The sequence below is a fragment of the Cotesia glomerata genome, linkage group LG9 (assembly GCF_020080835.1).
Source record: "Cotesia glomerata isolate CgM1 linkage group LG9, MPM_Cglom_v2.3, whole genome shotgun sequence".
Classification (NCBI taxonomy): domain Eukaryota; kingdom Metazoa; phylum Arthropoda; class Insecta; order Hymenoptera; family Braconidae; genus Cotesia; species Cotesia glomerata.
The window spans coordinates 13969329-13986963 of record NC_058166.1 but is presented as its reverse complement, the minus strand read 5'-3'; the positions used below and the strand labels follow the sequence as shown (position 1 = coordinate 13986963).

Sequence of the window (17635 nt, the reverse complement as noted above, 5' to 3'; positions counted from 1 at the left end):
ATATGCGTAGGATGTTAAAACAAGCTGCGGCGATGAGGGGAGGAAGAAAAGGAGTCGGGTCTCCTAGGGAAGGGCACGGAGGGAAGTTACGATTGAGATTTAAGTTATTGACAAGCAACTTTGCAGGAGGATCTGGTGTAGAACTTAGCCGTCTGTCTCCCTCGGTTTATCCTCCGATGTATAGCGTAGTTTACTGTATGGCGTATGGTGTATAATATATAGTATATAGTATACAGAGCAGTTAGGGTGATGGAGGGTGGGCCCACTCTGCCTCGCACTGATTTCCCTCAGGACGTAACCCTTATTCGGAATCTATTCTTTCAGCCGCAATGACTACCCCTGTTGCGCCGAGTTTACGAACCTCTTCTCGAGTCTCCGGCCTCCAGTCTCAAGTCTACAGTACTTTATGTATAGTAGACGGTAGACGGACTTGCAAAATGTTTCACAGTCAATTACTACTTGTGTTCATGTTTTAACACTGAAAAAAAAACTAGTTAATTCAAGAAAAATATTCGTTGAAAGTTTCATTCTTGATTCGAGATATTAAGCTTAAATTTATTCGAGAAATTAAATAACACTCAAATTGATTCAAAAAATTTAGATTTTTAGGAAAAAAAAAGCTGACGAAGAGATTCGAACCCTGACTTCCCGCGTACTACACTAACAGTTTTCTTTCTACGCTACAGCAAAAAGTTGAAGCAGCTCTTTCTTGAAAAAAATATTTTTAGAAAATTTCTGTAAAATATACTCTTTTCATCGTTGAAAAAATAAATTGAAAATACAATCGTGATATTTTTCAAAATTGCAATTGAAATTTATTTTATTGAATTATAAGTTTTCTAAAATATACGGGGTAATTTTTCTGTACGTTCTAGAAGATGAAAATACTTTTGTTAAAAATATAATAAAATTTATAACACTGCAATGAATTATTAAAGCCTTTAAATTTATATTCCCTTAAGGTCAATAAAAAATTTTGACAGAATAATCTGTTTTTATAAAATTCAAATTTTTAAAGACAAAATCTTTCAAAATTTCTCAACAAATAGGACAAAAATTTTGCGTAAAAAATTTAATTTAAAATTTAATACTTCATCAAGTTAAATGCTAAAAAAAGTTTACGTAGTTTTAATATATAAATTCCTATAATTATAAACGTTCAATAAAAATTCTCGCATTATTTTTATCCAAAAAAATAAATTTTTTAAAACCCCAATATAGCCTCGATAGTTTTTCGAACATTTCACCTGTCGATCCCAGGAGCAATATTTCACTTGCCGTATTATCAGATGATCAATAAATAAACTAGAACAATGTTCGGTCGGATCAGCAAATCTTAGTTGTCAAAAAAAACCATTATTTCTCCATTAGATGAACAACCGCGATAGCATTCGCCAACTGGCATTTTCGTTTAGCAGTTCTTCTTCAAATTTACTGCGCTCGTCTTTTATTTATACCTTTTTCCACACACCTATCTGTATTTATATAAAATATTAAATATATATAATATTTACACAGTATATACTCACCCTCACACACATACACACACATACCACATTATATAATATGTATCACGAGAGCATTTCGGTCATAACTCATCGATCGGAATTTATCGGCCCCCTGATCGCGACCAAAAAAGGCTTCACTACATAACGATAACTATAGCAAAAAAAATAATCATCAGCATCACCAGGGTCTACCTACAGCCTTCAGTACTTAAAATCTCATTTATATTGCCTGCTATCTACTCTGCTCTTGGTACATAAATTCACCAAGTGCCTCGTCCAGGTTCGCACCGAGCCACCCGTTGAGAGCATATCCATTGCGAGGATAACCGAACCAATACGCGATCGCTCGATCCTCTATTATAAGTCTCTCCAGCTCCAGCTTCCCTCCGCTATTAATAATTGCTAATTATACCCAATAAAGTACAATAGAGGATAAATAATAGCCACTTGCTAGCATTGATAGTTCTAAAAATAACTTTCATCGCTTTATATATATATATCTGTAAACATATAATATGATACCGAACCGATTATCGGTCAATAAGCGATCCACTTCGGACGATTAATGTCTTGATAACACCCACGTGATGATTCATTTTATCTCCGCTTGAGTATATCTGATACCGAATCATATCGATGGTTATTAATAACTCATTAGTCATTTTGAGCTACTTGGTTGCTTCCTTTGGAAGCTTACGCTGAAAAAAAAGAAGTAATTGGTTGAAGAAAAATTTTGAAATAAAAGGTTTCAATTAATTCGAGAAATTCAAGAATAGAATCAAAAAAACTTTTGGTTTTTATATTAAGGGGATATTCTGGTCTAGAAGCATGAAATTTCAGGTAATTTTCTAAGTGCCGTAAAAAAAAGGCAATCAATACTTTTACCATCCATTTTGTTATAAGTTATTTATTAATATTATAAAAATACAGAAAAAATTGAAAAAATAAAAAAAGTTGAAAATTCAAAAAATTAACAGCTGATGAAGTGGAGGGGTCTCAAAAAATTGGCACGTGAATATACCCACGATTTCAACCCTCCTAGCAATTGGAAACAAAAAAATAAAAAAGATTATTAATCTAGAGTAATTTCGCTATGATTGGAACTACAAAAAAGTTGAAAAAAAATTTTTTCACAAAATGACGACTGCCTGAAATAAAAAAAAAAAAAAAAAAAAAAAAAAACATTTTTGACTTTTTCGAATTTTTTAAAAATAGTAAAAATTGAAATTTGGGGATGACCGTAGTTCCAAACATAGCGACATTACTCTAGATTAATAATCTTTTTTATTTTTTTGTTTCCAATTGCTAGGAGGGTTGGAATCGTAGGTATAGTTACGTTCAAATTTTTTGAGACCCCCCCCCCCCTTCCATTTCATCAGCTGCTAATTTTTTGAATTTTTAACTTCTTTAATTTTTTTCTGTATTCTTATAATGTTAATAAATAACTTATAAAGAAATGGATCGTAAAAATATTGATTGCCTTTTTTTTACGGCACTTCAAAAATTACCTGAAATGTCATGCTTCTAGACCAGAATACCTCCTTAAAGAGTTTTGAAATTGAAAAATAAAATTTAGATCAACTTAAAAAATAAATCCGACGACGAGATTCGAACCCTGAGCTCTTGCTTGTCAAATTAACGATTTTCTCTCTGCGCCAATGCAAAAAATTGAAGTAGCTCTTTTTAGAAAAATTTTTTTTTAAAAAATTTCTATAAAATACACTCTCTTTACCATTGAAAAAATGAATTGAAAATCCAATAGTTATGTCCTTTAAATGCAATTATGTGTTTGAATGTTAAATTTGATCGTATCCCACTCTGGTAATATTCTCTTAAATATTATCTTGAATCAATTTTTTTTTATTTTCCGCATATATTTCTAATAGGTTTTAATGAAAAATAAACCAAAAAAGCAATTAACTCATCCATTTAAAATTAATTAGTTAAATTAATTAATTAAATTGAAATTGAAAACATCTATATGTATATTTGTATATACCTATATATAATATGACTTATACGTTTTTGTCATTTACGATTTTTCGGGCTGTACATATAGGGAATGCCAATTAGTCGAGTAGCCGTTTTACTCTGTGGTGGCCAATTACTCCACTAAATATTCACAAGTTCATTACGCGCTGAGTTGGACGCGTCTCGAGTCTCGACAATGTTCCCAGTAAGTTTGTGTGTGTTTATCCGTGTGTCTATTCTACATTACCCATGTACTACATCCATCCATATACGTCATATACATCTCTATATGTACAATCCTATACCTATTTATCCACGGCTACGTTTCTGTGTGTCCGCTGCCCAGGTATATGGAATAGTTTAAGCTTGACTGATTCGCTCATTGCCTTCACAATGTCCTATAGTTACACACTAGCCCTCAATATTTTTTTACCGTCAGAACAAGTGCCCAAAAAATTCTCCGCATATGTAACTCTATTTATTGACGGTTAATAAATTTATTTAATTACACATCGCACGTGATCACAGGGCGCGGATTATTAATTTTTCGCCCAGAATACCAAGTCCCATTCTTTCTTCAATAAACATTTTTTTACCGAATTTTTTCATTAATATTGTTAGCTTTTATTCACCTATTGGAATTTTTTCTTGATAATTTCATTTAATTTCTAAATGTTAAGCTTCTGATAAAAAATATTATGTTTTTATATACTGAAAAAATATCCGAAAGATTGTCTTTACTATCCTGAAACTTCCGCAATTTTTTAGTTGATCAAAGAACTTAAAATTTTACCAATAAAAATATTTTTGATTGAGAATTGTTTCTAAAGAACACTTTTTAAATTATCTTTAAACTAAGATATTTTTTAAACCTGTCCTTCGATTTTAATTTTCTTAACGACATTCAACGCAGCTTTTTAAGCACTGAAAGTGTATAGGGTAGAGATACCGTTTGCTGACGCGGTATCGTTTTTGGACATTTGATGTTTAAATTACTGTATAAATAATTTGTAAGCGTAATAACATCATAAATTTTATTTGCATGAATGTAAACGTTTAAAAATTCTATGAAAATGTTATTTAACACTACAATTTTCTGTATTACACTGAAAAAAAGATTCTCTTGAGCCAAGAAAATATTTTTCTGCTTAATTACTTTCTTGAGTGAAAAAAAAATTTTTTTTTGACACAAGAAATTTCACTTATTCCAACAAAATTAATTCTCTTGCTTTAAGAAATACGTATCTTGATTCAAGAAAATTTATTTAAGTCAAGAAAATTTTCTTGTTTTGAGAAAATTCAACCTCTTACTCTAAAAAATTTAGTTTTTGATAGAAGTAAATTTTCTTATCTTGAGAAAATTTCTCTCTTGCTCCAAAAAATTAAATATCTCGATAAAAGTAAATTTTCATTAATATTTTTATTGATTAATATATCAGATGGGAAGATCAAATAATATTGGATCATTTTTTTTCATCCAATATGTATAATTGCACGCTAAAATAATATAAAATGGGTATCAAATATTCAAGAGAAAAATTTTCTCAAGGTGAGAAAATTTTTTTCTCAGTTAAAGTAGGTGGCGTTGCTTTCCTAAAGTATCTAAAAATCTTGATCAAATATAAAAATCTATTGTAACAAGTATTTATGATAATTTGAATTAAGGAAAAATTACTTCCAGCAAGAATATAATTTCAAGAAAAATTTTTACTTCGGCCAACACAACTTCGGTCTTCCTTCAGGCACCCGAAAATTTTCTTGAGCCAAGAATTTTGTTCTCCAGTCAAGAAATTTTTCTTTCTGTGTATGATTGAATTTCAAAATATCCAAAACTAGCACTAAGGTGTCCACAACCGGTGGTTCTAACCTATAAGGTCTTAGTTAAGTCAATTGCTCAAAAAATTCAAAAGTTATACATAAGTTTCCATTTGTTCAATATTTTATAAATATCAAACGTCAAAATTTTACCCTATAGAAAAATATATATGTCGCATATATTTACGCAAAAAAAATATGTTGACACAATTTTTTAAAACAAACAATTTTCTTAATAGTTTTGAAAATTTTCAATGCGAAAAGTCAAAAAACTTTTGATTTTTCTATTTTATACTTCCTATAAAAAACATATGTAATACTTTTGAGAAAATCTTAAAAAGTATTTGAATGATAAAAAGTAAGTAAAGATTTTTTATATGTAGGTTTATAAAGAGTAAATTCCAATAAGTTTTCAATTTGGCACAAAATGAAATACCATTAACATTTTCCGATCGGATCTAACTTTGAGAAAGCGCCGAGTATTCGTTCAGCTGCCCATCGGACGAAAAATGTTCCACGTGTTACTGCTGCTAGCGAGCAACACTCGGACTAGACGATTCACGTGAAAAAAGATAAATAAGAGTACCGAGTACAGAGATCTGGTATTATATGGAGCAAGGCGGAATTAAATTGGAAAACGAAAAAAAAATAAAAAAATAAGAGTGAGGATGAAAGAGAGCGACAAGTGAAAAGACAAGGAATCGAAAAAAGATACTAGAAAAATAAAAGAAATGAAGAAAATTGAAAAAAGTGAGTGACTTGCGCCTTGATAACAAGTTCGATACGTTTTTCACGGGGTGCCGTTATTTTCTCTTCCCCCGTTCCATTTGCCCCCAAGACTGTGACATTAAGCGGCTTTACGAGGGAAAAAGAGAAATCAGAAGAAGAAGGAGAGTGAAAAGTGTGACGGTATCGATGTAACAAATGCAACAAATGCAAGACTCAAGGTACAGCAATATTGAGGCAAACGAAATAACCAATTTAAGTGTTGCCTCTTCTCTGATAAAATTTTATCCAGTTCTGTTCATTCATTTCTTTTCATCAAAGCTCCCGTCTTTTTTTCATTAAATATTCCTTTTCCTGGGTTATATATTATTTATTGATATCTCTTTACTTCTCCATCGTTCATTGATTTATTTTTAAAAAACTAACCTCACAATCAACTCCACTAAAATTTAATTAAATTTTTTTTCACTGGTTTCTAAATAAAATACTCTGGTTAATTGATTCTTTTTTATTTCATATACTTCTGTACAGTCTGCAGAAAAAATTCAGGGTTTAGTTTTATTAACCAGTTTGTAACACATCGAAAAAAATTACATGGTTCAAGAGAAATATTGTTAATCCAAGAGCAAATTTATTTTCAAGAGAACCAGTTTTCTTGATTCAATAATTTCTTGTCTTTAAACTCGTTTTCTTGGCGAAGAGAAATTCGAAATCTTCAAGATCAAGATAATATTATAAGAGTAAAATGCAATTGAAGTCGACATTGAAAAATACTATTACATTTTTGAAGGACGTAGCAATTGAATTTTTAATTTATTTTCTCACCGGTGAAAAGAGAGCATTTTATGAAAATTTTCGAAAAAAAATCTTTTTAAAAAGGAGCTACCTCAATCTTTTACAGTGGCGTAGAGAGAAAACCGTTAGTATTCCACGCGGAGGGATCAGAGTTCGAATCCCGACGTCATTTTTTTTTTTTTATCTAAATTTATTGAATCAATTTGAATTTTATTTTGTTAATTTTGTTTATGAATTTCTCTAATAGATTCAAACTTAATTTCTCGAAGCAAGAGTGAATTTTTAAACACAATATTTTTTACTGAATCAAATAATTTTTTTTCATTTTAAAAACACTTGGTAATAAAAAATTATAATTTTTTTCTAATTCAGGAAAAATGGCCGTCAATAAAAATGTAAATTAATTATTTTAGTCACTTTTTGCTGCACTAATACATTTAATTCCCCATTTTTTATCTTAATTCACTTTTTAAGATCCCAAAAAAAATTAATAAAAATTATTTTAACTATAAACGTCTAAGTTAAGCTTTACAGAAGTCGCGAAGCGATGAAGCGCAGATTATTGATTAAATTCACAGATATGATGACAGATGGCGGTAGTTTGAAATTTTGAAAAACAAAACTTAACTCTGAAGGGTTTTTATTGCTCATGGTAATGTTAAATACATTTAAATAGTAAATAGAAACAGTAAATAGTAAATATTAAGCAAAACATAACTGAATAACCGCCAGCAAACATTAAACTCTCTTAAGCAAAGAGAAACAATTAAAACTGAGAAGTGCAGTTAGCAACGTCGGGCCAATCGCAGACTTTCAATTTAGGATTGAAGTGAAGACCATCAGGGCAAGGCATTAAAATCGGATCTAATCCAACGCAGACGTAGTAACTCTCGCAATTCACGGGATTAGGCAACAGGATTGCATCGTCTTCGTTATCGGGCTGAACATCGCAGTCAACCAGTGGCTTTGGGGTTGAGCTAGTAGTAGTTGTAGTAGTTGGTTTAGGAGTTTCCTCCGGAGCTCTTATCAACGGATTTCGGTTCAGGCAATTTACCGTTCCGATCAATCCAACAATAAATACAGCAATTATCACTGAAAAAACAAAAACCACCAACTGTTAGTGTTAGTTAAACATTTTACGCCAATTTAAGTTTCAAGCTTTAAACTAATGCAGCAATAAGTTTTCCGATAAAAAATAAGTAATGTGACCAATAAATTGGAAGAAACTCACCCTTCATTTTTTTTTGTCACTTCACTTCTTCTAATTTTCCTGAGTTATTCTCAAAGTTTGTTTATGACTTTCCGTAGCTCGAGCCGTCATTTATATACTCAATTTTTCTCTTCTTTATCGTTCATCAATTGTTATCTGTTCTTATAAATTTAATTATCGTTGGTCTTTTTTAATGAGCTCATTTTACTTATCAACTTATCGAACGATCGGAAAGTTTTACATGTCATTAAATTTTTTTCATTCTTGGAATAAAAAAATGAGTGTTTATTTTAGCCCGAATTGCATTTGAAAACAATTCTAAAATAAAAAAAATAAAAGAAAAAAGGACAAATATCCAACGGCGAGATTCGAACTCAAAACTTTTAAGGTAGTTTGTCAAGTCAAGGACCCGCGGGCAATACAAACTAGCTGTGGGATAACTGTGATAGATACAGAAACATCCAATTTAATATAAGTTTTCTTGATAATAATTATTCAAGTATTTTTTTTTTTTGTGAAATATTTTAGTATAGTCGCATAATAAAAGACTTATTTTAATATAATTAAATAGTTTGCTATATAGTGTAAATATTTCTAGTAGGGTAGGGCGGGGCTAGTTGATCGTAGGGACAAGTTGTGCAATCGAAATATCTTGAAAACTAAGCAACTTACAACAAAAGTGTAAATGGTGAAAAGAAAGGGTTACGAGAGGAGAACACATCGCGCGAAAGTCAACTGTCGTCCAATGTTTAGACGAACTGACAAAACGTTTTCTTTTTTTTTTGCGTCAAAAAAAAAAAAAAAAAACAGGTCTTTAGAATTTTTCTCCTACTCACGGAAAAAATAAAACTCGAAAAATTACATTATAAAATGTAAAATCGGTCCCGTCGTTATCAAAACTAGAAAAATTACAGTTTGAAATAACATTTTTCTAAATTCAATTTTTTAATTTAATATTCAGAGCTTGTAATATAAATATTACATTCTACAATGTAATTCTTATAAAATATGTAATAATTACAATCTGAAACTGTAATTTTTCCAGTTTTCATCCACTGTAAAAAAAAAAACCGGTGTAAGTCCATACGGTGTACGGTGTTAAAAATTCCGATGTTAAATTCAACACCGAAATCGGTGTAGCACTAACACCGTTCGCGGTGCAAATTTTTTTTTTTTTCGGTGTTAAATCGGTGTTATAAATTTTCCAGTGTTGATAATATTTTAATTAACACAATTTTTATAATTAAACTTTTTATGTTTAATAATTAAAAATAAGGTTGGCAATAGCCTAGTCGGCTCGGTGCCCGCTTTTCGAAAGAGTGGGACACGGGTTCGATCCCGGCACGCACCAATATTTTTCAGTGATTATAGATAAAAATATGTGCGTTACGTTGCCAGCCTCTGAACGTGGCAGAGATAGCCGGGCGGCACACGTCTGACTTGAGCGATCACCCATTTTAAGCAACAACTTGAATGAGTGACCGCTCTAGTCAGCGTTGGCTAGCGCGAGGGATCTCTGTACACTAGGAGAAGGGCCTAATGCTTCAGTGGTCGATAAAAAAGAGTTTCTTATCAATCACTGTAGACTTAGCCCAGCTCCGACTGTACTATCATGGGTTTTCTCTGTGGTTTCCCCATGATTCTGTTCCAACAGCCTGAGAGGCAAGGTGCAGGGTAAATACGGTACAGAAAGCACAAGTCGGACCACAGCCGCAAAAATAAAAGCAGGAAATTCGATAATAAAGCAGGAAATACAGGTTGAGTGTATAAACAATTGTAAAATGTAACAGAGTTATTAAAATAACTGTACATCTGGAAAAACAATAAAAAAAAAAAAAAAAAATAAAAAAAATAAAAAAAAAAAAAAATAATAATTAAAAATAAATAATCAAAAAAAGTTAATATTTAATTTAGAAAGTTTAAAATAATAAAATATTGAGTAGATAAAAATTTTTAATTAAAATAAATATACTGTAAAAAATTTCGATGTAAAATGGACCCAGAGTATTTTGGGAGCATTTTGGGACATCATATAAATAATCGAAAACTTCAAAATTTCCGGGAATAACTTGAAAATTTGGACTCGGACCGTTTTTGTGTCGCTAGACCTTTTGAAGAAGACTAAATTACGAACCTAACAGTATATGACTTGATTAAATCAGATAGATCGTCTTAAAGTTATAGAAGGTCGAACCAAAAAGTGATCAAATAGCCCCGCCCTACCCTATTTAAGATCAATAATCAGAGTATTGTTTTGACAATTAGCATTATAATTCATCTCCAATACTAAAAGTATGTTAACTATAGCTTAATTATTTCAGTAATTATGCTAAACTCTTGGGCCTTATTACTCTACTACATTTCAAATATTTTATATTAAATATCCTTAAAATTGTTAATATCTAAGTTTATGGATAGCTTTATTTCATTTATGAATATCTGTTAACTAGAACTTATTACCTGACATACGTTATTACCCGCGAGTACTTTAATTCTCTTACCAAATACTTAACTTAAAATAATATCAATTTTTCCTAGTTATTATTTTTCATAAATATTTTTAGCAATAACTTTCATTAATCATTTTTACAACTGTAAAAAATAATGACAATGATTTTTACTTTATTCATAGTACACTGTAAAAAATTTCGATGTAAAGTTGGACCCAGGGACTTTTACACCGCCGTGTAAGTGTGAAATGTCAGTGTAAAATTTCCACTCGTGTAAATTTAACACGGTGTAATTTGCTGTTTTACACTATTCCGTGTTATTATTTATAACTTTGAAAATTTAATAACTATTACTAGCAACCTTGCAGTCTATATGTGATTGCCGTGACTTGTAAACTATAAATAAATAAAATTATGCTTTCTTAAATAATGACTTTTGTTAAATTGCATTGTACTTTTTTAACTATTGACGTTTTTAAAGATATAAGCCCATCTCGATGTTACACTCATCGAAACCTTTCATTTGAGTACCCACATCATTTTTTCATATATTTATATATATTATATATATGTATATATAAAAAATATATGAAAAATCGATGTGGATACTTAAATGAAAGGTTTTAATGAGTCTAACATCAGGATGAACTTATATCTTTAAAAATGTCAATCGTTCACAAGATACAAGGTCATTTCTTAATTATTGATATTTTTAAAGATATAAGCTCATCCCGATGTTATACTCATCAAGACTTTTCATTTGAGTACTCACGTGCATTTTGATATATTTTTCATATATACATATATGTAATATATATATATATATATATATATATATATATATATATATATATATATATATATATATATATATATATATATATAAATATATGAAAAATGATGTGGGTACTTAAATGAAAGGTTTTGATGAGTCTAACATCGGGATGAGCTTATATCTTTAAAAATGTCAATCGTTCACAAGATACAAGGTCATTTCTTAATTATTGATATTTTTAAAGATATAAGCTCATCCCGATGTTATACTCATCAAGACTTTTCATTTTTGTACTCACGTGCATTTTGATATATTTTTCATATATACATATATGTAATATATATATAAATATATGAAAAAATGATGTGGGTACTTAAATTAAGATTTTTGATGAGTGTAACATCGGGATGAGCTTATATCTTTAAAAATATATTTAACACTATGAACATTCGATTTCTATCAATAGACTCTAACATAGGATCCACCGTATAATTAGATAAATTTTTAACAACTTAAATATTAATATTCTTGTTGCAGACTTTCCAATGATATTAAGATTTACGTTGGAATGATTTTACTCCGTGAAATGGCATAATATAAAAAAAAAAAAACATACTTTTAAATATTAATTTCTATACATGTTTATATTTATAATCTAATATCGTACAAGTCTCAAACTAAACAATCAAATTGATTAATTGCTACGCGGCGAGATTTAAGTAAGACTGATACGCTAAAAATGCCCTTTGCGAGAACAACGACGTATCAGCGTTCGTTTATTGTAACGGGCTGTAATTTTTGGAACTTGCTTCCAATTGAGGTCACATCAGCTGCCACATTGGAGGAATTTCGCAATGTTTGTTTCCGTTTCTTGCAACGCTTGGAGCAAGTTAATGAGCATGAGTGAGTGTTAAATTTGAAAGATGCTGTTTGATGATGAGGTTTGAAAATGTCCTGTAATAACTATTACTACTGCTATTGTTATTTTTGTTAATAACTTTTCTTTAAGATTGCTATTATTATTACTAGTTTATTACATTGACTACTATTAAGTAAGTGTGTTTTTCTTATAACTACCTTTGTAACTTATGTAAGAAATATGGTCACAGGGAGCTAAGCTCCATGACCGAGAAATTATATGACCCCATATAATTTTATAATATATATAATTATATGACCCCATATAATTTTATAACAATTAATAGTATATAATAAATAAATAAACTATTATATCACTATAAAAAAAGTTGAGGATTATAAAGTATAAGTATATAGAACTACTACAATTCAAACTTTATCAATTGATTCAAAAATTGAAATATTATTAAACAATTTATCATCAGCCGAAAAAAAAGTTTACATGCCTGAAAATAAAAAAATCTCAATTTTTCATAATTTATTAATCGCAATGATTTCAAATTTTGATAATATCCGAGTTTAACATATTAGAATCTAATTCTAAGAGCATGAAGCATTTTTTCAATTTTTTAAGTCGAGTGGTTCAATTGCCCCGTAGTTTAATTGATCCCCTTCTCCCCTACACCGTAAAAAATTTTTTGTCATCAGATCAAAAGTTTTATGTCAAATAATTAACACTTTTTTATGTTAATTCTCTTAAACCAAGACACAAAAGTGTTAAATATTTAACACTACATTTTTTGACAAAAAGCTTTTACTGTATGGATGACGATGATGATGATGATGATGATGAAGACGATAACAATGAAGTGAATATAGTTGTTGTGTTCTTAGAATAACACGGTATTTATGATAGGACGGGAAGAGATGACCAGGCTAAGTGAACACGATTTGGCGAATAAAGCAAGGCAGACCCTGACACTTTGACAATGCCGTTGTGGGTACTGGGCTGTCGTATTCGGTGCCTGCTTATGGCGTCTATACAATACCCATTGTTGAGCTTACAACCGTACGTGAAGCTATACTCAACTTCAACCCTAATCCTATACGATATACAATACTACATAAAGTTCTTCTTGTTTAAATATAGATAAAGATAATATGACTAGACATAGACATAAATATAGATAAATTTATTAAAAAATATTCTCTTAGTCTGTTGATTTTTTATTTACACTTAAAAGTATATTTTATTCAGCGAATTTAGGGTAATTCGATAAATTGAATGCCCTTGCCACCAAGGACCGGTAAAATAATAATAACAATGAAAATGAAAATAAAAATAAAAATAAGTAAAGTAAAGTATAGGCATCATCCATAAAAGAAGATGAGAAAAGTATAATAAATTTTCGCGGTTCGCCAGAGTGGGAAAAGTTTCCAGTTACCAAGACGATGAATATTTTAACGTCGTGGCTGTGAACGTCCCACCACCGAGCCAGACCAGGACGATCGTATAATTAGCGGTTAAATTCAAATTTTTGATATTACGGAAAAAGTTTAAAAGCCGAAAGGAAGACGAGATGGCCATGCGCCCGGACCAGACACACTCAACACTTTCCCTCGCTGATAACTTTTTTTAATCCTTATCTTTGTTAGGAAGAAGGGCCAAACTAAATATTACGAATACTAAAATGATCAGGATGAGTTTTTATTTTTTTTAATAATAATTAAGGAAGATTTTTTATTTTTCCACATTGATAAGATTTTTTGATATAATATTTAATATTGACCTTCATTAATTTTTGATAATTGATTTTTTAATATCAGATTATTTAATAAGTATTTATAGAAGAGTTTTTTTTTATCAGCAAAGTAAATATAGAATTAATAAGAAAAACATACGAGTACGGAGTTTTTAAACTAAAATAAATATTAATTAAATTTGTAAATTTTAATTATATTTTTCAAAATATTGAACCAAATTTTCATAAAGATTATTTTGTTTTAAAATTTTGTTAATAAATCTTGACGAAAAAAGTAAAATATAATAAATTATTAACGTTAATACGTTTAATCAAATAAAATTAATTACTTAAATGTTACTGAAATTAACTTTTATATGGCAATTTTTAGGAGTTCTTTCCAAATAAATTATAATAGAGAGAATTTATAAAAAAAATGCTACTTATAGAAATTAAAGAATACAATTTTTACAATTAATACAATTTTTCCTAAATAAGCATTTTGTAATTTTTGAATAAGTGCCATTTTTTTTTATTAAATAGAAACAATAAAAAATTCACCACGTAAATTTTTTTTAGAGTTATATTCTCCCCTATTATTTAATAAGCGTAAAATAATAATTGCTTATACTTAATAAAATAATACATTTCTTCTTAATAAATTAATATGTTACTATAGCAACCTTGCAGTCACTATATGACTGCCTTGACTTGTAAACTATAAATAAATAAAATTTTGCTTTATTGAATAATGACTTTTGTCAAATTGCACTGTACTTTTTTAATTATTGACGTTTTCAAAGATATAAGCTCATCCCAATGTCACACTCATCAAGAGCTTTCATTTAAGTACCCACATGCATTTTGATATATTCTTCATATATACATATATAATATATATATATATATATATATATATATATATATATATATATATATATATATATATATATATATATATAAATATATTAAAAAATGATGAGGGTGCTCAAATGAAAGATCTCGATGAGTATAATTCCAGGATGAGCTTATATCGTTGAAAATATCATCAGTGGACAAAATACAACGTCATTGCTACATTATTCACAATTTTTAAGATATAAGGTCATCCTGATGTTGAACTCATCAAGAGCTTTCATTTGAGTACCCACATACATTATTGATATATTTTTCATATATTCATATATATAATACTAGCAGGTCGCCCCGGCTTCGCACGGGTATTTAACAAGAATTTTTAAATTAATTATTAGAAGTCTCTAACGTTAAAAATTATAAATAAATTCTTTGAGAGTTTTAAAACCTGATTCACACAAATTCACCCTAATTCGCTCAAATTCAGGCACAGAAGATCTAACGTTGAAAATTATAAATGAACTCTTTAAGAGTTTAAAAACCTGATTCATACTAATTCGCATCGTAATTCGGATAAATTCAGACATACTTACACAAAGGTCTAATTCATCAGGGTTCGCCGTAATTCGCACAAATTCAGACACACAGACGAAAAGATCCAATTCATCAGGATTCGCAGTAATTCGCACTACTTCAGACACACAGACGAAAAGATCTAATTCATCAGGATTCGCCGTAATTCGCACAAATTCAGACACACAGACAAAAAGATCTAATTCATTAGTATTATTTATTGTTTATACCTACCCCCACAATCCCCTGTGTGATGAAATATCGTAAAATTTGTTTATAAACCATTTCTATATCTATTACAGAAAATTCCTTTCAAATGTAGAGTCGATAGGAGCTATATTTAAGAGCGGTTTATAGTTGATTTTCGAACGTGTTTTTCTCATGTATGTGATAAAATTTCGAAAAAAAACGCTTCGCTCTTCGATAGATAATTAAATTATCTATCGAATAGCGAAGCGCTTTTTTGGAAAATTTTCATTTATTTATGCATAAAATGCGTTTTAAGATTCCATTTGTTGTACAAGTATGACAGAGATACTTTCGTTTGTCCAATAGAGGGCGAAAGAGAGAAAAAATGTAAACCCTTCTTAAAAACGGGAATTTTCCATTGTTACCGCCCCCGCAAACTCCTTTGGTGTAGGAATTTCTTAAAATCCGGTCTTAAGTGACCTCTCCATGGCAAAAGTAATATTCCTACCAAATTTCAAGTTTCTAGGTCTGATAGTTCCCGAAATATCGTGATCAGTGACTATATAGATAGGAATCTCTTATAATAATATAGATATATAAATATATGAAAAAATGATGTAGGTACTTAAATGAAAGGTTCTTGATGAGTGTAACATAGGGATGAACTTATATCTTTAAAAATGTCAATAGTTCACAAGATACAGGGTCGTTTATTGATTATTTATCTAGAAATAGAGCATTATTAAATGCAGCCCAAATACTTATCAGCATAAATTGACTATTGGTGAGAATGATATAAAACCATGAAAAGGCACAGCTCCAGGTCAAGACTTTTCCAACGATAACAAATTTAACCACAAAAACCCATTTTATTATATAAATATACTAACTACAAAATTTTGATTATTTTTTTAATAATATAAATTATTTAATAAATAATTTTTTTATCAGTGTATAGAAAAATTTTTCACTTCAAAAAATTAAAAACCTATGGAATATCTTCCTCCATTTTTAGTCTAAGCTTTCCATAAAAAATACAACATTTTTTGCAGAAAAATAAAAATAGCTCATTTAAAATTTTTAAAATTCTATAAAAAAAGTATAAATTTTCATGAGAGTTATTTTGAGTAATTTTCCGCTTCTAATACGCCTACTTTTAGTTGAATGAATTGATAAAACATGACGCACATCTGTTGCCAAATTATTTTGTCTGTAGGGCGGCGAAAAAAAATTCCTCGAGGCTTTTCTCGTAACCGATTGTTTCAATACACGCCGGTGAATATGTACGGATAAAAATTAAATTGGATTTCTCCTTCTATCCATATAAATACATATATATTTATATATAAACGCGTATATCCCATGATACTTTTGACATTATTTGGCAATTTATTTTTCATTTCAGCATTGGGGGTACAAGAAAATCAAACAAAATATTTTGAATAAATAAACTAAACCGATACGAATAAAAATACATCTAGATAGACATAAATATAATAATAACGCAAATAAAAAAAAAGTAGCTAAAGAATTCAATTAATTTGAACAATTGAAAAAAGCATTTTTTTTTAAATAAAAGTTGGTGTTTTCCCATCCATAAGTACATTGATTATGATTTATTGTCGTTGTTCGTGTTATGAGACTATTTTACATAGACTTTAGATAGCACTAATTCTATCGCAAACATGACAGTCGATCGATAAGCTGATTGATCGGAATTACCGGTAATACCGATAGCATCATGATATTTTTTGTTATCGTATTTTAGCCTCTTGTAACTTTTTTTTTTTATCTGTATTTATTTATTTTTATTCATGCAGTTTGGCTATGTTTTGTTTCATTTTATTTTTACTCTCCGATGGATTCGTTGACGCTAACGTAGACGGTGACACAGACATTCAAATTGATCCTAAAAACTCCCGAACAAGTAATTCCTGTCGGGTTCATACTAACATAAAAATGCTGAATAAGCAGCCGTTAAGTGCAGATGGCTCCGATATCACCGAAATATCCCATAATCTATTTGCTACCATTTTTGTCAACGGGTTTTTTAAATTTTTCGCTAAATTTATTTTGTTAATTCTTTGTGGTGATACAGATAGGGATCGAAGCTGGAAAAGAATTTATTTTTACTTTAAACTCGCTTTTTTTAACTTGGCTTGTAATGT

General features: G+C 29.5%; 1 protein-coding gene and 1 long non-coding RNA gene across 4 annotated transcripts in view; one reads left to right on the top strand and one right to left on the bottom strand.

Annotated features, from left to right (window-relative positions):
- LOC123271149 overlaps positions 1-17635 on the top strand; it is a 317780-nt gene that overhangs the window by 266912 nt on the left and 33233 nt on the right. The window lies entirely within an intron of this gene.
- Positions 7439-8071, bottom strand: LOC123271148 (peritrophin-1-like). Its single transcript, XM_044737377.1, has 2 exons — positions 8047-8071; positions 7439-7907 (listed from the first exon to the last, which is right to left on the bottom strand). Exons 1-2 carry the CDS (start codon positions 8051-8053, stop codon positions 7582-7584), a joined length of 333 nt encoding a protein of 110 aa, XP_044593312.1. The 5' UTR covers positions 8054-8071; the 3' UTR covers positions 7439-7581.